The sequence below is a fragment of the Palaemon carinicauda genome, chromosome 1, assembly GCF_036898095.1.
Source record: "Palaemon carinicauda isolate YSFRI2023 chromosome 1, ASM3689809v2, whole genome shotgun sequence".
Classification (NCBI taxonomy): Eukaryota; Metazoa; Arthropoda; class Malacostraca; order Decapoda; family Palaemonidae; genus Palaemon; species Palaemon carinicauda.
In genome coordinates, this window is record NC_090725.1 from 118,278,569 (window position 1) to 118,302,259 (window position 23,691).

The 23,691-nt window shown below is 43.4% G+C and overlaps 1 protein-coding gene across 1 annotated transcript in view; it reads left to right on the plus strand.

The window, feature by feature from the left end:
- Window positions 1-23,691, plus strand: part of LOC137651178 (proteasome adapter and scaffold protein ECM29) — a 439,426-nt gene that overhangs the window by 331,099 nt on the left and 84,636 nt on the right. The window contains exon 23 of the mRNA XM_068384329.1: window positions 7,636-7,765. Within this exon, the coding sequence (XP_068240430.1) occupies window positions 7,636-7,765 (130 nt within the window). The remainder of the gene's footprint in view (window positions 1-7,635; window positions 7,766-23,691) is intronic.

Here is a 23,691-nt window from a genome sequence, read left to right on the forward strand (position 1 = left end):
TGGGAAGTCAACCTCAGACTTCAGGAAGGCCTCTCTCTTTCCCACAAGAGCCCAGACCATGTGTTGTGCTCAGACGCTTCGAACTTGGGGTGGGGAGCAACTCCAGGCAAACTATAGTGCTCGGGCCTTTGGTCCAAAGACCAGGTAAAACTTCATATCAACCACAAGGAGCTTGTTGCAGTTCGTTTGGCCTTGCAAAGTTTCGAAGGACTGATTCGGAACAATGTGGTTCAGGTAAACGCGGACAACTCCACAGCGTTAGCCTACATCTCCAAACAAGGCGGGACCCACTCGCAGTCTCTTTACTTAACCGCAAGGGATCTCTTAGTTTGGTCAAAGGAAAGAAACATATCCCTTCTTACAAGATTCATTCAGGGAGAAAGGAATGTGATGGCAGACTGCCTCAGCAGAAGAGGACAAGTCATCTCCACGGAATGGACGCTTCATCAGGAGGTGTGCGTAAAACTATGGAGGATATGGGGTCGTCCTGCCATAGACCTGTTTGCGACCTCGTTAACGTAGAGACTTCAAACTTACTGCTCTCCAGTTCCAGATCCAGAGGCAGTCCACATAGATGCGTTCTTACTGGACTGGTCTCACCTGGAAATTTATGCGTTTCCTCCCTTCAAAATCCTTCACAAAGTTCTGCAGAAGTTCGCCTCTCACGAAGGGACCAGGTTGACGTTGGTTGCTCCCCTCTGGCCCTCAAGGGAATGGTTCACCGAGGTACATCAATGGCTGGTGGACATCCCAAGAAGTCTGCCAATGGGGTTTGACCTTCTCCAGCAACCTCACATGAAAAGATTCCATCAAAGCCTCCACGCGCTTCGTCTAACTGCCTTCAGACTATCGAGAGACTCTCTAGAGCTCGAGGGTTTTCGAAGGAGGCAGCTAGAGCTATTGCCAGGGCAAGGAGATCCTTTACCATCAGGATCTACCAATCCAAATGGGAGGTATTTCGAGATTGGTGCAAGGCCACCTCTGTTTCCTCATCTGATACCACTATAGCGCAGATCGCTGACTTCCTGCTACACCTTAGAAACAACCGTAACTTTTCTGCCTCTACTATTAAAGGTTACAGGTGCATGTTAGCTGCAGTGTTCAGACGCAGGAACATGGATCTATCGAACAATAAAGATCTTCAAGACCTTCTCAAGTCTTTCAAGACTTCCAAGGAGCATTGGATAATGACTCCAGCTTGGAACTTGGATGTTGTACTTAAATTTCTCATGTCTGAGAAGTTTGAACCTCTGCACTCAGCCTCTCTCAAAGACCTTACTCTGAAAACTCTTTTTCTAGTGAGTCTTGCTACTGCAAAGAGAGTTAGTGAGGTACATGCCTTCAGCAAGAATATCAGCTTCTGTTCTAATAAGGCAGTATGCTCCTTGCAGCTTGGTTTCCTGGCCAAAAATGAGTGTCCATCTCATCCATGGCCAAAATCTTTTGAGATTTCCAACCTGTTGGATGTGGTAGGTAATGAAATAAAAAGAGTCTTGTGTCCTGTAAGAGCACTTAAATTTTATCTTGACAGAACCTAAAATTTACGAGGCGAATCAGAGGCTCTATGGTGTTCGGTCAAGAAGCCCTCCTTACCGATGTCGAAGAACGCCTTATTATATTTTGTCAGATTTTTAATTAGAGAGGCTCACGCTCACTGCGGTGAGACTGACCTTAGATTATTGAAAGTTAAGACTCATGAAGTCAGAGCAGTGGCAACGTCAGTGGCTTTCAAGCAAAATTGATCCCTACGAAGCATTATGGACGTAACCTATTGGAGAAGTAAATCTGTGTTCGCTTCACATTATTTAAAGAATGTCCAGACTCTTTATGAGGACTGCTACACGTTGGGACCATTCGTAACAGCGAGTGCAGTAATGGGTGAAGGTTCTACCACTACATTCCCTTAATCCTAATACCTTTTTTCTTCTCTTGAAACTATTGTCCTTTGGGTTGTATGTGGAGACTGAGACAGTCTTCCGCAATCTTTTGATTTTAGCGGGTGGTCAAACTTCTTTCTTGAGAGCGCCCAGATCAAGGGTATTGGTTGAGGTCCTGTCATAGGGGTGGTCACCCTAGATATGACAGCTCCTAGAGGTCTTTCAGCCCCCTGAGTGGATCGCTGGGCTTCCTTCATAAGGATAGCAGACTAATGAGGCAGAGTATCATCAAAGTCAGCTTCCTTATCAGGTACTAATCCTTAAGTTTGTTTTTTTTATCAAAACTCTTGAGTTATATTCCTATGATGTTTACTGCTGGTCTCTTACCCTCCACCAAGGGTGTGAATCAGCTATATATATATATCCACTGGCTAAGTTAAATGTTTAAAAATGATATTTTCATATTAAAATAAATTTTTGAACATACTTACCTGGTGGATATATATAATTTAACTCCCTCCCTTCCGCCCCTCTAGTGACCCTACGGGCAGAGAAGACCTGAGGAATTGAGGAATAGTTGCAGTATCCTGGCGAGTGGTGGCGCTGTTGTACACCCAGCAACCCAAGCTACGATGGCCCGCGAGTTTTGAATTTTCTGCTGGATGTCAGAGACGTTAGCTATATATATATCCACCGGGTAAGTATGTTCAAAAATTTATTTTAATATGAAAATATCATTTTAAAAGACACATACTTATAGATCCCAATCCATCCATTAATAAGGAAGTACCTAAGATTCATTTTGCATAAAAAGATATACCAATTTCGGATGCTGTGCTTCGGACTGTCAGTAGCTCCTCAAGTGTTAACGAGTGTTCGCTTTAGTCTCAATCTGGGTCCATGCCAACGACATTCGTTTACATTGGTACCCAGATGACTGGTTAATTCTGGCAGAGTTGTTGGAGACCCTTCTACACTGCAACAGACTTCTCACAATTTGCCTCGACCTTGGGGTCATGGTGAATTTTCTAAAGTCCTCACTGCAATAGTCTGAGAACCTGGTAAATATGGGAATGCAAATAGATACCCAACTAGGAAAAGTATTGCTGTCTAAAAGCAGAATCGAGAGATTCAAGAAAGCGGCCTGTCCCTTTCTCTTGCAAGGCTCACTACAAGCTCATCAGACAATTCTTCTTCACCCAAGGGGTTATTGCACTGCAATTGTTCAGTGGCCACTTTTCTCTTGGTAAGGGTAGCCAGCAAAGTCTCAACTTTGTGGAGTTTGCTGATAATAGATCTGTTCGCAAAGTCTCGATCCGAAAGCTCCTGTTATACTGTTGACCAATACCGGACCTACAGGCTGCCTTTTAGGACGCCTTCCATTGGACAACCTGGACATCAATGCATCCTCCTCCTGCTCTGCCTAATGAGATGACTCCTCATCAATATGAGGTCATCCTACAACCTGTCGAGTACTCTAATAGTATCACTGTGGCAGCAAGCATAATGGCATCCAGACCTTCTCTTCTGCTGACAGAGTTTCCAAGGAGCTACCACCCCTACACAACCTTCTTTGATAACAACATGCAGAGATCTTCCACAAGACAGTCACATCCCTACGACTTCATGCCTGAATGTTATCCAGAATTTCCTTTCACAGCGAATGTTTTCGCATACAGTTGTGAAACGGCTATCTGGGTAACTCGGGAGATCTATCATCGTGTACCAGGCGAAGTGACCATCTTCTGTGGTTGGTGTCAAAGCCACTATTTTTCACTTGATTTTCATTAAAAATGCAGATTTCTTAGCTCCTATGTTATCTGTTATTTTCCACAATTTAGTAAGAAGAGGTTCTTTTACCACTTGTTGGAGAATAGGTAATGTTACTCCATTATGTAAGTGTGTTTGTGGTAGCTTAAGTCCAGCTGATTACCGTCCAATTTTCATAAGTCCCTTATCTAAAGTTTTTGAATGTCTTTTGGCTAAACTTCTAAATGGGTTTGCTGAGGGTAATCATCTGTTCCCTAGTTTGCAATTTGGCTTTTGTAAAGGCCTTGGAGCATGTGATGCCCTTCTTACAATCTCCAATGCTATACAAAACTCCCTTGATTGTAGTCAGTAAGTTCATATGACTGGCCTTGATTTTAGTACTGCCTTTGACCATGTTAATCATGAGGCCTTTGTTTTCAAACCCAAAGAGATGGGAATGGGTGGGTCATTTCTTAGCTTTATTATTGATTTTTCTGTAATAGGTTGCTAAGAGTTATTGTTGGGCACCATAGTGAGTATAGGAATGGGATATCTGGTGTTCGTCTGGGTAAAGTTATTGGCCCATAGGAATATGACATCTAGTGTTCCTCAGGGTAGTGTTCTTGGCTCATTACTTTTCATACTATATACTCATGACATGTGGTTTGACCTAGAAAACAAGTTTGTTGCATGTGCCAATGATGCTACTCTCTTTGCATCAATTCCATATCCTGAATGTAGATCTATGGTTGCTAAATCCCTTTAAAAATCTAGCAAAATTAGTGCATGGTGAAAATTATGGGGAATAAAATTCAACTCCAACTGAAACATACAAAGAGAGCTCACCCTCATATCAAGTGCCAGCTTGTGAGAACAGGCAGGGTCAAAAGGAGGATCACAAAGAACACCAGTTCTTCTTGGATTTGGCAGGTCATTGACTGCACTCAAGAAAAACTTCTGTGTGGCGTAGGTTCTCCAAGCCAGCGTGAGGAGAAGGCAAGCCACCTTCATCGCACATTACCTACAAGATGTAACCCACAGGACCCTAAATACATTAACTCTAGGTCCTGTGGTGGCTATTCCACAAGTGGTTTAACTACCTTAGTTCCTTTGAAGGTGTAGTAGCAATCAGTTGAGGGCAGAAGTTTCACAGTTTTAGTCTGGGATGAAGGGATAGAATGACAGACCTTTTCTTCTTTCATCTTCCCCTCTCTTGCCACACAGTATCTGTAGACTGTAAGTTGGCCTCCTTCCAACTTAAGTAAAGCATCATGTATATTAGTTTTGTGGTCTGAAATATGTGTGAAAACATCATTTTGATATGTCCCCAATCTTCGTGCGATGGGGAATTGAGCAATGTCTAGGTGTTAGTATATGTGTGTGGTCAACTCACTCATTATAATTACCTGGTAAAGTCACAGTGTATGTTTACACTCGGTCACCATGGTTGCTCAGGCCGTCAACTCTCTTTAGCATTGACTGGCTGAAAGTTTACAATGTGTGAGGATGCTCTTTTCACGCTCTATTGAGCTCAATATCCACGGCAATGTATCCATCCAGTTGGAATTTTGACTTCCAACCACAAAGAGGTGAGTCTCCTCAGTAAAGCATGATGGTTAGTATTTGTGAAGGGACAAATGGCAAGTTTGGAATTAATTTGTATTTTTTCAAGCTGTACAAACCTGAGTTCTTTACACACTTTTCCCATCATCACCTTCCCCCTAGAATTTCTGCCTGCAATCAAAAGTTGAGGGAGTTCACTGGGTGAGTGTGTGTGGAAAGGGAGGTTGGTCAACCCTCCACTACCCCTGCTAACTAGCAGAGAGTTGTTGACACCTCTTATGAAAGTTTAATGGCTAGATCCATCTTATGCTGAAACATCTATCCTAAGTTTAGAACTCAAGTTTGTGTAGCACGAAAAAATACGAATTAGTTCCAAGTTTATCATATTTTTCCTTTGTCAAAACATTTTTGGATTTAAAGTACTGTAACCTTTCCAAGGACTTAGCACCAGATTATTGATAATTAGACTCATGCTCATTCCATGAAACCCATCCGCAAATGATCAAAACCTAAAAAACATGCTCGTGATCATAAGAGTAAGAAGAAACTCTAACAAGTGGGACTCTTACCTTACATAAAACTAACAAGTGGAACTCTTACCTTACATGGGTGATTGAAGTAAAAAATATTGGTTGCCTGACATTTCCTCATTCTGCTTCTTCTGAAGGGGTTGGTTGATTTGGTCCTTCTCTACGAACTACTCCAGGAGAAGTCCCCATGTAGCCAGGTATAGCGCGCAGACTTACTATCGGGTTACTGATCCCAATTTTGCTATCCCACAATTATATAAATGGCCCTGTCAGAAAAATACTATATGATATTGGGCATTACCCCTTCTTTTGGTTTTGGGCAATGGGATCCAGCAAGCAAGCAAACAAACGTTAGGTGATTTTTTCTTTAGGGTATTCAATTCCAAAGAGTTCTCTGAATAAAAAATGATTGAAGAGCAGGGTGTAATTATAAAAATAAAATATATAATTATTTTGTAAAGAAAAATAAGAAATCTTATCACATACACATCAGTCCATCATCGATAATTAGAAAATAAAAAGATGGGGTTGAAATACAGGAGGATTGTTGACACAAGATATAATTACACAAATATAATTGTAAGAACACCAAATATAGTGTATGACCAGGTCACTGGTGGCATTTGCATGTGCTTTTGGTCGTATGTCAGGTGTGCCGTGTTGTTTGTCATTCACTAACGGCCAAGTTTGCTATACCTGGGATACCACTTCGTAAAACAAACCGTCAGCATGATGCGGCAAAGCTAGTTTTGTGGTCGAGATTTACTGTGCAATTACACACAAGACTAATCCTTGGCTGGCAGTTCTTCGGTACTTCATAACACACAGACACAAAAACACCAGCTAACCTTCTTCACATAAAGGGGTTTAACTGAATCTGTACCCTACTCAAAACAGTAACTTTATAGTACTTTAATAAAGCTTTGCCATCCATACATTTTATAGGGCAATATCTGATAAAAGGCAGAGTTATACTGTATTCCTTGCACAGTAGTCTGTTCCAAACCCCCACATAGACTGAGGGTTGACTATACACCAAAGAAAATCATGGCATTCTTCCCCATAATTCATAGGGATTGCTCATCAATGTATGTCACTTGGGAACTTATGAGACTACTCATGATGTACACTGTCAAGTAAGGGTTAAAAAAAAAGTTGTGGAATAGGCCCAGGGTAATTTTAATTTGATTTATGTATCATGATTAAAAGAGTATATTAGTTTTATACAGTACAGCGATTGTGGGTTTAGTCCTGTAGCTAATGTAAAAAATATTTTACAAGAAATCTGTGGATTATTCTCTTACTTTTGAAAATTCCTTTTAGCCATTGTAATTTTTAATTTCTTTTTTATTACTTTTGTGATTAAAACATTTTTTGTGTACTATCAGATGTAAATTTCCATTGTTTACAGCTTCTAAGGTTGGTAGGTTAGATGCAATTTACCTGTAGGTATGGACCTAATTTGTTATGTTTACCATATCTTTTGGTCTGTGGTGTATGTTTGTTTTGTACACTGGACACATATGAGAGATACAAGTGACCATTCCATTTCATATGACAAATGGTTGGTATATAAGAAATATTGGTTAACATCTGTTATATTTCTCTAACCAGAACATGGGTGGAAAGGTTGGAAGAGTTGTGATAAGATGAGGCTCTTTTATTATTTCTAATCTTCATTTATTTTATTTCTTGAAGGGTTACCACTATCCAACTATCCGTGGTATTTTTGTATTCTTCCCTGTGACTCAGGTAAGGGTCTTACTTTAACTTATATGCTTGTGAAAGCTCTCGCTCTAAATGATATAGTAATACAATTTCTGGGTAAGTATGGAAATAATTCAATTTATTATATAGATTGTATAAACTATATATCAGACTAAAACACAAATAAATTTTCATATGGTTTTATGAAGGATAAAGAAGATCAGAAGGAGGAAGAAGAAGAAGAGCGGAACAAAAAAGAAGAATCTCTCATGTGGGATCTCATTGATGAAATGGTTCATTCCCTTGGTCGTGCTTGGCCAAATGCCAAAGAAACACAAGGTAATCATATTTACATGTATAAAAGTCTATTAGCAATTTATAGATTTGTAGCTTATGTAGTACATATGTAATTTAAAAAAGTATATTTGGCTTTCATATTTTTTCCCCAATGCTGGCTACCTCCAAAATTGTGGGAAGGGGAAAGTGCCAAGCTTTATAGATAGAATAGATATTTGGCTAAAGTTGTAAGATATCTTGATTTTTTAAGAAATCTTTAACATCAGAATATTTGTACTTGCATAGTTTTTAAATTAGTCTTTATGTAAAGGGAACTGAAGTTATTACTTTATAAAGTAATTATTTGGAATGTTGATGCATCATGAATTTAAAAGACAATCACTTGCAGTTACTTTTGATTTACAAGTTGAATTTCAAGATATATTTTAGTAATTGGTAGGGTTTTGGTGGAATATCCCTTTATGTCAAATTCAATTACTGAGATTGTTTATATCTATAGGATAGCGTATATGGTTATATTTTACTGATGCTATGGTGTCTGTTGTGATGTGATGTAAGCCAAGAATAATCAAAAAGGCTGATTATTTCTCGGAGGAGTGTCCTTTCTTAGAGGTCACCTTTTCACTATTACTTGTCATTGTTGTTTAGCTGTTGTCTAATACAAATGCATGTGCGCTAGCATTGATGATTCTAAAAAGAGCTAAATTTTTATTTTCTTCAATTCTTGGCTTCAATTTCTCTATTTTGGTAAGCTTGTGTCTTGAACCATTCACCTACACCTTTCAATTAATCACTCAGCATCTCATTTTTTCTCATTCTTATTTTCTTATGTAAGGAAAGGTCATTTTGTAATTAATTATGTTGACCAGCTGGAGGATTTTGGAGATACACTATGTATGATTGCCAAAAGGTGGGGTTGTAAAACTTCATTTTCTGATATGATTGAGCTAGGTTAGGGAAACATTGATCTTAGGCGTGACCCTATATGATTACAAAGTGATAAGATGAATATGGCTTTATGTATATTGATATGTATATCTTGATGTGAGTCACTATAAATCAGTTGTAGAAATAATGTATTGTTTCTTCCCAAGTATGAATCCCGTACAGGGTGGTTTTAGAACAGGTAGGGGATGTATGAATCAGATTTTTACAGTTAGGCAGATATGCAAGAAATATTTAGCAAAAGGCAAGGAGGTATATGTTGCTTTTATGGAATTGGAGAAAGCATATGATAGAATTGATAGGGAAGCAATGTGAAATGAGATGAGGTTATATGAAATTGGTGGAAGGTTATTGCAAGCAGTCGAGGATTGAAACTGATAGACGAGAGTCATTATGAATGGGAGGTAAATCAGTTATTGTTTGCGGATGATACTGTACAGATTGCCGACTCGGAAGATAAGCTTGGTTAATTAGTGACAGAGTTTGGAAGGGTATGTGAGAGAAGAAAGTTGAAAGTTATTGTGGGTAAGATTAAGGTTATGAGATGCACGAGAAGGGAGGGTGGTGTGAGGTTGAATGTCATGTTGAATGAAGAGTTACTTGAAGAAGTAGATCTGTTTAAGTACTTAGGGTCTGTTGTTGCAGCAAATGGTGGAGTGGAAGATGTACATCAGAGAGTAAATGAAGGATGCAAAGTGTTGGGGGCAGTGAAAGGAGTGGTAAAGAATAGAAGGTTACGCATGAATGTAAAGAGAGTTCTGTATGAGAAAGTGATTGTAACAATTGTGATGTATGGATTTGAGTTGTAGGGAATGAAAGTGATGGAGTGACAGAAATTGAATGTGTTTGAGATTAATTGTCTAAGGAGTATCGCTGGTGTATATCGATTAGGTAGGGTTACGAACGAAGTAGTGAAGGTGAGACCGCGTGTAAAAAATGACGTACCAGTTATAGTGGATATGAATGTGTTGATGTGGTTTGGCCTTGTTGAGAGAATGGAAAGTGGCTGTCTGCTAAAGAAGGTGATGAATGCAAGAGTTGATGGGAGAAGTACAAGAGGAAGGCCAAGGTTTGGGTGGATGGATGGAGTGAAGAAGGGCACATCCCTGTTCCTGTGCTTCCTACCAGCCAGCCTGCCGACCTACCATCACCGTTTCTGTCCCCGGTACTGCCTTCTGAGGCCCTACCTAAGCGTGCAGCTGTGCACCAATGCTCTCTAGCTCGCCAGCGTTCTGTAGTGCATCAGCGCTCACCAACATCTTGTCACCACCAGCCAGCTCCGTCATGCTTTACAGAGCGCCCACGCTCTCCAGTTCGTCAGCGCTCTACAGTGCTTCAGCGTTCGTTAGACAAACAGCCTTCACCTGCTCGTCCTCAGCACCCTCCAATGCCTCAGCGATCTTCCGATCGCCTGCGCTCTCCAGCGCAACCTCGCCTCAGAGAGCAACATTTGCCAGCTTGCCAGCGTTCACCAGCCAACCTACGATCTCCAGCGCAACTGCGCTCTCCAACCTGAGCTCGCCAGCGCTCCCTGGTGTAACAGCTCGTCAAAACCTCAGCGCGCTCCTGCGCAACTGCGCTCTCCAACCTGAGCTCGCCAGCGCTCCCTGGTGTAACAGCTTGTCAAAACCTCAGCGTGCTCCTGCGCAACTTCATTCTCAGGCTTGCCAACGCTCTCCCAAGCTGCAGCGCTCGCCAGTGCCGAAGCTTCCTCAGCAACCTCCGGGTCTCCGGTGCTCTCCAACTCCTCAGCGCTCACCTGCGTTCTACTGAAGCTGCTCTCCAGTAACCTCCTGCACAGCCCCCTCCTGCGTGTCCATGCTCTCTTGCGCAGTCTAAGGGGACTGCATAACACCCTGCGCATGGTCTTACTGCGCTCCAACGCTCTCTTGCGCGCCAACGCTCTCCTGTCTGCCCGCGCTCTCTTCTGCATTCTAAAGAAACTGCGCAGTGTCTTACTACGCTCAAATGCTCTCCTGCTCTCCTGCTCTCCTGCGCTCCTGCACTCCTGCACTCCTGTGCTCCCGTGCCCTACTGCACATTCTAGGGAAACTGCGCAACACTCTGCACAGCTCTTTACTGCGCACCAACGCTCTCCGGCACACCTGCATTCTCCTGCGCACTTGCGATCACAGTTTCAGCGCTCGCCAATGCAGCAACACTCACCAACGCGCCCGTGCTCACCTGAGCACTCGCTCACTGACCATCAACAGGAACATCACGTTGATAGGTCACCATCGCCTCATTCCCCTCCCTGCAAATGACTTTCAGCGCATCTGCCGGGGATAGGGGAACGGGCCTCTACAGAAGGGTTCAGGATTCTCAAACTGCCTTCCTCTAAGGTGGACCCACCTACAGCAGAGACTCCTCATAGGGAATCTTCGGTCCCTTTCCTTTCAGGGGATCTGCCTGACAGTATGTCATTCATTCAGCAGCCATGGTTCAGTGTTGTGGTTAGGGCAGTGGTGCAGGCCTTCAATCCTTCTCTGTCTGGCTGCTCTTCGGAGTATCCTACAGCTCCAGCAGACCCTGTGCAAGGAACCATGACTTCTCCCCTGAGGAGGAAAAGAGGAGTCTCAGACATGGTCGCTTCCTCAAGGGTAAAGCTGACTTTAGTTAGACCATCAAGTCCAGCTCCTCCTGCATCTTCCCCCGGATACTCTCCTACCTCACCTCTGCCAAGGAAGTCGCGTGAGGAAAGGACCTCCTCCCTTCCACCTTCGGAGGAAGCCTCCCCTCATGCAGAGAGTTCCCCACCACCAACAGAAATCAGGAGGGACACGACATTTCGGCCTTCGATGCTGGAGTCCTACCTCCTTCCTCGGAAGGAGTCCAAGGACTCCAAGATTTCCAAAGTCCTTTAAGTCTTCAGAGACAGCCAATCACTCAAGGGATGTCTGCGACCCACCCTGAGAAGAGCTCTCGGGGATGGAAGAACGAGACTTTGCTGCAAGTCCAACATTGGAAGGGGAGCAAAAAGAGTCAGAACATGCATTTTGGCAGGTTCTGACTTTCATAAGGGTTCTCAATGCGTTTACTGACCCAGAGATACTCCCACGAGAAGGCAAAGACATGGTCTTAGACCGTGTCTTTGGCACCCAGAAATGCTGGAAGACCAGTGCAGCCTTGCCCTGGTCTTAGGGGCTGAAGGGTGCCAGGGCTAAGATTGCCCTACAGATCTCCGAACATGCCTCCTCCCAACATTCCGGCTCTACCAAGAAGCTTCTTCCACCTCCTCGGGTCCAACAGGGAGGTATTTTGAGATTCTGGATGAGCGTCGTCCAGCTCTTCCTCTCCATCACTCTTTGGAAGGGCTCACCAAGGGAGTCTCTCTAGAGAGACTCTCCAACTGTCAGGTCTCTTTCTCGGCAACCGAGATCCTTAAACAGGAGGAGGTCACAAAGTACGCCATGCAGGCTACTTCATGGCTTTTTGTCTGGTTAGGGACCTTGGGAATCCTGGTACGGACTGAGGATTTCTCCAAGGAATGTACTGTACTAGGAAAGCAATGGAGACTTTTCTGCTCTCAGGCACTCGCACAATCGAGTTTCTCGCCCACCAAGTTTCGAACTTGTGGGCGACTACTATCCTGAAACGCCGGGACGGGGTGTCTGAGAGGTTCCATCAACAAGTCCCAAATGCCGAGTTCGCTATGCTCAGGTATTCCTCTCTAGAGGGAGCCCATCTATTCGAGCCTAAGGATATGGAACCTGCTGCTGAGAGATGGAGGAAGTCCCATCAGGACTCCCTCCTCCATAGGGCTTTGACCTCCAAGCCCAATAAACCACCAGCTCCTCAGCAGTCCCGTCCAGCCAAGACCATGACGAACAAGACAGCAGGGAAGACCCTGCCAAGGACAGGAAAGGCACCAAGTCCTCCAGGGGAAGAAAATATTCTAGAGGGAGTGGCCGAGGCTGCAAACGCTAGGATAGCCACTCCTCCTGCTGGTCCACCAGTAGGGGGATGCCTACAAAGTTGCTCAGACAGGTGGAAGCAAGTCGGGGCCGAACCCTGGACAATCTCTGTGATTCGTCATAACATCTCTCCCTCCCCTGACCAGGAATCCAGTGTCTATAGACTCCTTTGCCATGGAATCACCAAAGGGGCTGGCCCTTCGGACAGAAGTACAGACCCTGTTGAAGAAGGGCGCTTTCCAGGAGGTCCTCGACGGGCCCCCAGGTTTCTTCAGTCGACTCTTTCTTGTGAAAAAGGCGTCTGGAGGCTGGAGACCAGTCATCGACTTCTCAGCTCTGACAAGTTTGTCAAACAAACTCTGTTCAGCATGGAGACAGCAGACACGGTCAGACTAGCGGTAAGACCACAGGACTTCATGTGCACACTGGATCTAAGGGACGCGTACTTCCAGATCCCAGTCCATCGGTCTTCAAAAAAGTACTTAAGGCTCAACCTAGACAACAGGAAATACCAGTTCTAGGTGCTGTGCTAAGGTACTTTCCACAGTATCGCAAGTCTTCACCAGAGTTTGCTCTAGTGTCATCTTGGGTATACAGGATTGGCATCCGTCTCTTTCGTTACCTGGACGTCTGGCTAATCCTAAAAGACTCGGTGTTAAGCCTTCTTCAACATCGGAACAAACTTCTGAGGCTTTGCCAAGATCTGGAGATCATGGTAAACCTCGAGAAGTCCTCCCTGCTTTCCTACGCAGAGACTGGTATACCTATTCATAATAATAGACACCAATCTCCGCAAATCCTTCCCATCAGACGACAGAATAGCAAGGCTGAGAAAGGTCGCAAGACCCTTTCTCAGACGAGAACTTCAAGCCCAGACGTGGTTACATCTCCTTGGTCACCTTTCATTACTGGCCCGTCTAGTTCCCAATGGTCGTCTCAGGATAAGATCTCTCCAGTGGTGACTCAAGTCCCGGTGGAATCAGGCTCTCGATTCCCAGGACATTCAGATCCCCATGGGATCATCGTAACAGACGGACCTCGAATGGTGGGAGTGGATTTTCTTGTCCTCTCCCCAGATTTGATGCTGTTCTCAGATGCTTCAAAAAAAAAAAATGGTCGGGGCCCACTTTCTGCACCATACGACCTCAAGGCTCTGGTCAGAGACAGAAGAGTACCTCCACATAAATCTAGAGATGAAGGCTGGTTCCCCTAAGTGTTTTAACATGGAATAAGTAATGCGATGAGCCTAGGGGCTATTTTTACATTTTGCAAGTGCAGAGTGAAGCTCATGGACAGTGTAAGGAGTGTCAGATCTTGCTGGTGTCTGGCATGCAGCCTGTATAATAGTGTTTCTGATTGGCAGGAGGCTTTCCTGCCTGTCTCTGATTTCAATACAGAGATTAAGTGATTGTGTCATTTCTGCAAAGGCTTTAGCTATCCTCATTGCCTCCTGATGTGGGGGAGGATGGCTGGCTTGGGTTTTTGGTTTGTTTCCTTGATACTTTGCTAAACCAGTCCCAGATGGCCCTGAAAGATGTGTGCTGTGAAATATCACTACACCATAGAAGCCCTTTCTGGAATTTGACCTCTTGGGTCACTTCAACTTGCTGGGCAGAAATATCTCACAGGAGCTGACGTAGCTCATCAGTCCTGTGGTGCCGGAAAAGTTTACAAATTCTGTTTACTCTCATGTTCATTTCTCTAATCCTGGGACAGTAGTACCAGGCATCTTTGTAACTGGTGTGTGTGCCCCCTTTGCTTTGGCATTGACTCATTGACAGCAGTTTCCAGTTGCTGGGTGAAGTCATCCAGCAGCGGGATGGGATCTCCTGGAAAATTGTCAGTTTGCAAAAGAGCCCAGTCTGTCATGCTTCTCTTGCCTGCGACGATGGGGCTTTTAGACTCTATATCTTCAAAAAGTTGTTTTGCCTCAAGTGTTCTATTAGTATTATTATGTATATTGTGAAGGTTAAAAGATCTATGCGCAAGGGTGATTTGAATGCTAAGAATTTATATCTCCATTAGGGGTGGGTGGAAGCTTAACTGATGGGATGGTGTTTTTAATCAGGGTGACAAGTTCCTGTGTATTTTCAGTGTACGGGGTTCTGTGGACTTTTAGTTTTTAAATGAGGAAGGTCCAGTGTCTCTGAGTAGGGTTTCCAGGAGAAGCACAACATCTGGGTTGTGTTAGCTGTTTGGGATTGAAGTAGGGCATACTTGTGATGAATGCTATGCATGTTCCATTGGATTATTTTTAGGTCATCACTGCTTCCAAAGGAAGTCACCAGGTCAAGGTCTGGTCCAGACTCATCGCTTGAAACTGCCATGATCAATAATAGCAGTCATTATTTCATTGAACATAAAATTGACTTTTGGTTGGATATTAGGGTCAGGGTTTTTGGCAATCCTTTGAATTATATTCAGAATCATGGGGAGGAGGGCTCCAATGGCCCACTTGTAACAGCATCTGTGTTGGATGGAAGAGAGGCTGGGATGCAGTAGGTTAAGGGGGGGGGGAGAATCGCCCTGAGAACCAGATGTCATGGGTGTTGATTGAGCAAGAGGGATAGGGGCATCATGGGGCGGTGACAGACCCACTTGCACTGCGGGGGGGGGGGGGCTGCACTGAGAAAACTGATGTTCAAAGGGTGTGACAGTGTAGCCGATTCCCTTACTGGCGAAGTTAGCAGCCTCCAAGGGAGAGGGGGGATTTCTAGCTTGGACAGCTTTAGCATAGAACTGAGGGCTTGCTGGATTGCTGCTTGTGGTGGGGGGGTGGGGTGACTGTCCTGGTCTCTGACCAGGGGATGGACGAGGGCTAGGATTAGGCACTTGAGGGCTCTGAAAACTAGACCTTTCTTCCATAGGACTTCGAGCCTAATAAGTGGGCAGTGCTTGAACCATGCGTGATGGCCGGCACCACAGTTGGGGCAGTGCTTCTTGACCTGATTGATATTTTGTAAAGCAAATGTTTGAATCGTGCCAACCGGCGCAGACTCCATATCTAGTTTGTGCATGACACTGATTCATGTGATGACCAAACCTCTGGCAGTCATGGAATCTGATGGGGTGGGGGGAGGAATGTAGTCTTTAACTTGATAGGTTCCCCACAAGCCGAGGCTTATTTCTTGGGGGAGTACTGGGCCCTTTGTACTCACAGACTACTGCAGTAGTAGGGCGGTAACGCTTCTTAAAGCATTCAGCATTAACAATGGTCAGGTGGTCTTTAATTATGTCAAGATTATAAATCAAGGGTAATTTGTAAAGCATAATCTCCCCAACACGTTCCTCAGAAAGGAGCATGTCGAGCTGTGGCTCATTACTAAGGAACCGAGCAGTTCGGGAATCCTTGGGAAAGGCAAGAATTTTACCATTAACACAAGGTTTAAAGGCAAGTTTCAAGGGGATTTCTGATAAAGCTTTAGCCTCTACACTTCAAAGGATGTGATATGCCAAGGTGGAAGGAGCTTGGGCATCTTGAGGTTTATACACAACAAACTTGTGTAAGGGTTTCAGATTCACTTACTTGGTTAGAGGGGGGGGGGGGTTCTACCTGTATTGGGCTGGAATGGGACTGCTCCTGGGTCATAGGTGGTGTGTCAGGAGTGTTATCTGGGGAACTTAACGAGGTTGGTTCTTCCTGTATTGGGGGCAGTTCATCTGGCTCTGCAGGCTGCTCTTCAAGCAGTGCTTCATCTTGTTCCACAGGTTCAACTACACTGTCACCTTCAGGGGAGAACAGCATATGTAGGGGGAGAGAGATTCCCCTATCTCTTGACTCAAGCTCTGTGCTGAGGCTAGGGTTCACTTTTTTACAGAAATTTTCAAGGCTGGAAGGGGTAAGAGAAGCATCTGAAAATGTTCGTTCAGGACCCTCACCACCTAGGGGGTGCTTCTCTTCAGGAGTAGGGTCGTTAACGGCCGATTCAGACATTTGCCAGTCTAAAAAGACAAGCAAATGAATAGTTGGTCCACAGAAGCCACTAGAATTCTCTTAAAATCTCAATGGAAAACCAATGGGATTCTCTTGAAAGTTTGCTGGAAACACTGGAATTCACTGGAGAAGTCACTGGAACTGTCACTGTTACATTCACTGTTGTTACAGTATTCATAGAACATCACGGGAGATAACTCAGAATCTTGCTCATGAATGAAAAGTCTTTAAAATTTTATGTGCAGAAATCGTAGAGTTTCCCATCAGTGAGGCATGCAGGTATATTGCCTCAGGGCTCATTTACAATAATCCAGGAAGGGTATCTTGGTGTCCCCTGTGCCCGGTAAGTAAAATCGTTAATCCAACGGCCAATCTCGGTGTCCCTTATGCTGGGTAAGACTGATCCTTTGGGTCAGAAGAGAAGTAGGGGTTGTCAAGACAGACTCCTGGGAGACCAAGTTGGTAGTCTGATTCTTTTATCCTTCCACTCACTAAAGTAAGAGCTTCAAAACACCCTCGTATTACTAATGTGAAGGTAATGAAATACAGTATGATTCCCATAAACTTTAATGGGGATCAAAGATTCAACTAAAGTCGGTAGTTTTCATCATGTTTCAGTTGTTAGTGTATACCATTAACTTGCTAGCTCATTGCGGGATAACTCTATAGTCCAGGAGCTCACAGAGTTTTGTATTACATCTCGACTACAAAAGGTTTGTTAGCTAAGCCATTAGCTAGTGCTTTCGGAACCTCCGAATGCTCATTCTCAAGTTATGCCGTTGGTGCATTGAGTAGGGGCGTAGCTTGAACTGCCCCCAAATTATATTTTGGAGTACATCAATCACACCTGTAATAAAATTTTCGTTTTGGCACTTTGATTACTGATGTGCCATTCTTAAATGGCGAAATTGGTGTAAAACGCATTAAAGAAAGGCCCAAATCGCAATTTGAGTGCATCAATGAAAGTTTGTGAAAATATATCTTAGAGCTTCCTGAGGGATAAGCAATTCTTAAGTGTCAAATTTGGTGCATAACCCATTTAAGAATGGCCTAGAGAGGGTGCTATTTTTTGCACATTTAAAACTCGTCTTACGTACATTAATGAAACTTTTTAGAAATATCCTTTAGGCCTTCCTGATAAAGGATCATCTGTTCTTAAGTGTCGAATTTGGTGAAAAATCATTTAAGTATTTATTGAAGGAGCACAGTTGAAGAGTGAATAAAAAAAGGTGCACTGGCAAAGAGTGAAATATAATACATGTCAATACTATATACAATTCGACATCCATTTATGATATTTACTCAGATATCATAATTTAATCTATCTTATCTAACTTAAGAATTATTAGTTTTTAAATCTAATTTGCTAGGCGGTATATCTTAGAAATATATCTTTGCCAATGGTTATATAAGCGGATGAGCAACCTGGAGGAGTAACGAGGACTTTGGGTTTGGATGAAATGCCCTCCTAAATCTCAAAGAAGTCCCTTTCAGCAGAGTGACAGATTGGGCTTAAGGTTATAGACAAGTATCTCTTCGGCTTTTACTTCTGACGCCTGGTGGATGATCTTACTGGAATTAGTGAGGACAGGTAGGGTTCACTTGCCTTAGTTGGGTACTGTGCACTGCAAGGAACTGGCTATCCTTTAATGAATTTAGCTTATGAATCCTCCATGGATTTAGTCAGTTTATGGAAAGCAAAAATGACAGAATGGCCCCCAGTCCCGGGCGTAGAAGGCTGCCAAGAATTTCCCAGTTTATAAATACTGAAGAAAAACTGAAAATTGGTAATTGATATGTTAACCGTGAATCAGATTGGGAATTTACAGCGAGTGGAGAGTGAATTTATGAAATATAGTTTGGATGTCTTTGCCCTAACAGAAACACATTGTAAGGGGATTGGTAAGGAAACCTTAGACCAAGGCAATTTATATATCTATTCAGGCAGGACAGATGGCATTAGAAGAGAAGGGGTAGCAATGATGATGACACCAAAAGCAGAAAAGGCATTAACTGAGGGGAAAGCTGTAAATAGTAGTGTTACTTTCAAAGTTTAAATCAAACAGTGCAGTATAAGTATTATAGTTTGCTATGCACCAACAAATAATTTCGTGAAGAAATGAAAGATGAATAAATGAAAGTTCTACAGTGTGATACATGAGATCCGAGAGAGAGATGTGAAAATTGTAATGGGTGACTTCAATGCTAGAGTTGGAAGGAATAATCTAGGTATAGAGAATGTAATGGGTGCTGAGGGTCTTGGCAAAGTTGCAAATGAAAATGGAGCACATTTCATAAGTTCCTGTTCAACAAATAATCTTGTCATTGGAGGTATTCTTTTCCAGCACAAGGATATCCACAAATATACATGGACTTCCCCATGTGGCATTTACAAAAATCAAATAGATCCCATAGCGATTAATAAAACAAGAAAGAGGACTCTGAGAAGTGTAAGAAGCTATAGAGGTGCAGATATTGGTAGTGATCACCAGCTCCTCATTGCCACAGTGAAATTAAAACTGAAAGCACCCAACAGAAATGAAGATAGAATACTTAGGTTTGATATAACCAAGCTTCCAGAAGATGCACCCCAAGAAACATTTGCAGTTGAATGTAGGAATCAATTTGAAGTCTTAAAGATTTTGAGAGACAAAGACCAGACAATTAATGAAGAATGGTGTAATGTTAAGAACATATATCAGTCTGTTAGTAGTGAAGCTTTAGGACATGCAGTTACAAGGAGAAAGCCATGGATATCAAATGATACTTGAGACACTATAAAAATAAGACAAATACAGATTTTGGTTGTTGAGCATTTTCGAGGAAATGTTGAAAATTACAAGGTAGAGCAAACTAAGTATTCCAGTATTGATAGTGAAGTCAAAAGAAAAGCCAGGAATGACTGGAGAGAATATTTAGACAGGAAACCAAATGAAGCTGACAAAGCTATGAGTTCAGGGAGGGGCTGTGGGGTAAGAATCGCTCATAGAATTATCGATGAAATCTCTATGGGAGCAAAGAAGAAGCATATATCCATCAAAAAGAGAGATGGATCTGTTATAACAACAGAGGACGAAGAAAGGCAATGTTGGATGGAACACTTTAGTTAGGTCATGAATAGGAGATACGATGGGAATAATTTGATTGATATACCTGAAGCTGATGAAGACCTTTATGTGCCCATGAATGAATTCAGTGTGTTTGAAGTCAAAGCTATTATTAAAAACTCAGGAGAATGAAAGCCCGTGGTTAAGATGGAATAACTGCCAATATGATACTGGCTGAAAATGATGTGACTCAGAATATTTACAAGATTATTTTGTAGAATGTGGCAGGAAGAGAAATACCTGATGAATAGGACCTAGGAGTGTTGGTGAAAATGGCGAAAAAGGGAGACCTGACTTGATTGTAATAATTACATAGGCATCGCACTTACGTCAGTTGTCACGAAAATACATAACGTGCTTATTCTAAAGAGACCTGAGAGAAAGATTGATGAAAATCTGAGATGAACGAGCAGGGTTTCCAATAAGTAAAGGTTGTACTGACCAAATTTTCACTATAAGATATGTACAGCAATGCGTAGAATATAGAAATCTGCTTTTTATGGCATTTGTGGTCTAAGAAGAAGCCTTTGATAGTGTGCACTGGCCAGTTTTGTGGAGAGTCCTGCATTATTATGGAATTCCTCTTAAATATGTGAATTTGATTAAGTCTGTTCATGAGCATAGGATGTGCAAAGTTAATGTTAGTGGAGTCCTATCAAATTGATTTCCAGTGAACAGCAGAGAACTCCAAGGGAATGTGTTGTCACCTATGTTGTTTATCATCTTCATGGATTTTGTAATGCATAGAACAGTTGGAGATGGTGGAGAAGGATTGGACTGGATTGGTAATAGGATATTAGCAGACATGTAGTATGCTTATGATGCTGTCCATATTAGAAGAACACCACAGGATTTGCAATGCTTGCTTACCAGAATGCATGAAATATTACACGAGGTTGTGCTCAAGATAAATAGAAGAAAGTCAGAGATGATGAGAATGGAATGTGCAATGGGAGATGAAATATCATTGGAAGGAGGAAGGATTAATGAGGTAGAATCCTTTTAAGTATTTGGGAACTATAGTCTCCAATACAGGGTCATTAGAATTGGAGTTCAGTGAAAGATTGAAAAAAGCAAATCAGACAATGGCTAGGTTGAGTAAAATTTGGAAATCAAATCGCCTAAAATCACATATAAAACCAGACTATATATCAGTTTAGTGAAAGCTGTGTTACTGTGGTATGGCAATGAAACAATCTCCCACAGATTTAGTAGATTTGAGAACAAAACCCTCAGAAGAATATTGGGAGTCAAATGGCAGGACAGAATTAAAAATAAAACTATAAGAAAGATTACTTGAGTGCCGTATGTGGATGAGATCATGGTTAGTGGTAGATGAAGATGGTTTGGGAATGCTCTTTGTATTCCCTAGGAGAGATTGGTTTACCAAATGTTTAACTGGGCTCCACAAGTTGGAAGACCCAGGCATACATGGTTGAGAACGATGAAGCGTTAAGTGGGAGATGATGAGTGGAGAAGTGTTGAATTAAAAGCTCAAGATAAAGACGACTGACGAAATCTAACTGATGCCCTTTGCATCAATAGGCGTAGGAGATGATGATGAATGTAGCAGTAGTAGTAGATATGGTAAAATATTGCTATCTAATAATATTCTGCTATAGGGGATGACTAGTCACTAACATGTCTATTTGCAAGTGATCATGTTCTATGGAATCAAAACTGCCTTTTGATAGACAACACATATATGTATCACATTAGTTATAAATCTATTGCTAAAGTTTATAGGATGAAACTTCAAAACTGCTAATGAATCTCTCTCTCTCTCTCTCTCTCTCTCTCTCTCTCTCTCTCTCTCTCTCTCTCTCTCTCTCTCTCTCTCTCTCTCTCTCTATGCCTGAAAACTTTAAATTAATCAATCTCTCTCTCTCTCTCTCTTTCTCTCTCTCTCTCTCTCTCTCTCTCTCTCTCTCTCTCTCTCTCTCTCTCTCTCTGTAAGGAAAAACATATGTGAATATTCTTATGATTGCGAGTTCAACTAGTATTTACTGGTAAGCTATAGTTAATTGTAATCTCAGCCTGCATTTCTGTAACTAGATTCTAGTCATCCTCATTATAACACCCATCTTCACCTGAAGGTGCTATGTCCAAGTCGTCCTCCTCATCATTGTCCAATGCTTCTAAATCCTCTGTCTCTGGGATAAGGCATTCAGGGAGTTGCTCCCCTTCGAACCAAACCGCTTTGTAATGGTCATTAACAAACTGCCAGCCATTTTTGTCAGAGGGACGCTGCTCTATTTGAGATTGGTCTGCTCTTGTCCACATGTTAGCAACAAAGGAGTTACTCTTAATGTGAGGACTGAGCTTGTCTTTGCAAGGTGGTAGTCCACTTGCATCTATGCCCTTCAAATTGGCTAGTAGGTGTTTTGTATTTCCCCTTGATCCATATGTCTTCATAAACTTCTCATACCTACATTCATTAGGCCTAGAATTTATTCTATCCTCGGCTCCATTCATTGTGGCTGTGAACCTCTGAAGAGCTTTTTTCATCGTGCTCAAAACTGTAAAGCTCATTGTCATTACTCTGAAAGTTTTCTGATAGTCAGGTTTCTCTTCTAGAGTTTGGAGAGGCCTGACCTTCCCCTTTTGGACAAACGTCAATGTATAGTCTGAGCCAGTGAAGGCACGGAAAGCTGGCAATGTTACACAAAGATCTGGTCCTAGTTTCTTCCATATTGCAGTCAGGCTGATGTAACGACCATTTGTTCCAACACGGAGTACTTACCTCGAACTACTTTCTTAAGAGTATCTGGGATCTCCTCCCTATCCGACCAAGAATTTTGCGTAGTTCCTCCTATCTCCGCTTCCCTTGTTGGGTCGCCCCGTGGTGGATGGATACTCGCCCTGAGGCGACCCTGGGTCAGCTCACGAGAGTGTGCTGCTAGGTCTGACTCGTCAGTAAGCATCTGGTCGCGGCGTAGATAACATCTCGCCGCTCTCTCTCTTCATCCTGTCCGACCCGCCTTTGTGTTACCACGTGTTTACTTTGTGCTTCCCCATCCCTTTGTGCCTTACCATTCACATCCTTTTACAGTATTACTGGTGTTGTTTGGTGTTTCAGTGATTTCCTTTTGTAATCCCAGCGTCGCTGTCCCGGGCCTAAGACCGGTAAGCCTTTGACGTCTCCTTCAACCCCGTCGGAGAAAGGTTCTCCTTCCCCTTCCCCTACCCAGAGTGGGGGACGAGGTAAGTCTGTTGCGGGGAAACGGCCCATTGCCATTCCCCATGAGTCTGATGTTGATGATTTAGGGTGTATTGTGCCTACGCAGACGTGTGGGGGGGTCTGCTAGTGGGGCGGGAGTGTGTGCTGTAGACGAGGTTCTGGTGCCCGCAGGACCCGTCTCGAATGAAGACCGGTGTGGGGAAAATCAGGAACGGCTCCTTCCCCTCCATTGTGGCAGTGTCTTACAGGTTCATCGGTGCCCGGGGGTGTTTTGGACAAGGAGAGGCAGCCCACAGGATCTTCAGACCCCGACCCCATTGTAGGGATGGCACAGAGGACGTCCTTCAGATCACCCATGTGTCCGGAGGAAGAATTCTCGGGCTGGTTCGCTTCTCGAAAGGCTCTTCGCACACCCCCACCGCCCTCATCTACGCTCCCGTCGCCCTTCAGGCAGCCCGTCACGACGGTTGCACATCTACAAACCCCTTCATTATTGACAGGAGATTCATCGTGATCCTCTTCCTCTTCTCCCTCCTCAGATACATCTTCGTCCTACGACTCTTTTTCGTTGGAAGACTTCGGCGCCCGAGAGACGAGAAGGAAGCGGAAGAGGTCTAAAAGGATGAAGTCCTGCTCTTTCGTAGGTCCTTCCAGGAGGAAGGCAAAGGTCTCGAGGAAGGAGAGCAAGAAGAGGAATTCCTCCAAGAGGAAGTGGGCTAAAGTGGCTTTCCCCCCTAGCGGGTCGAATAGGGCTCTTACCGCTCCAGTGCCGGCCCCGGTGGCAGCGGGAGCCGGCCCCGGTGGCAGCGGGAGCCGCCCCCGCGCCCTTGCCCAGTGTCTCTTCGGCTCCATCCACTCGTCGGATGCAGCCTTTGGCACACATAAAC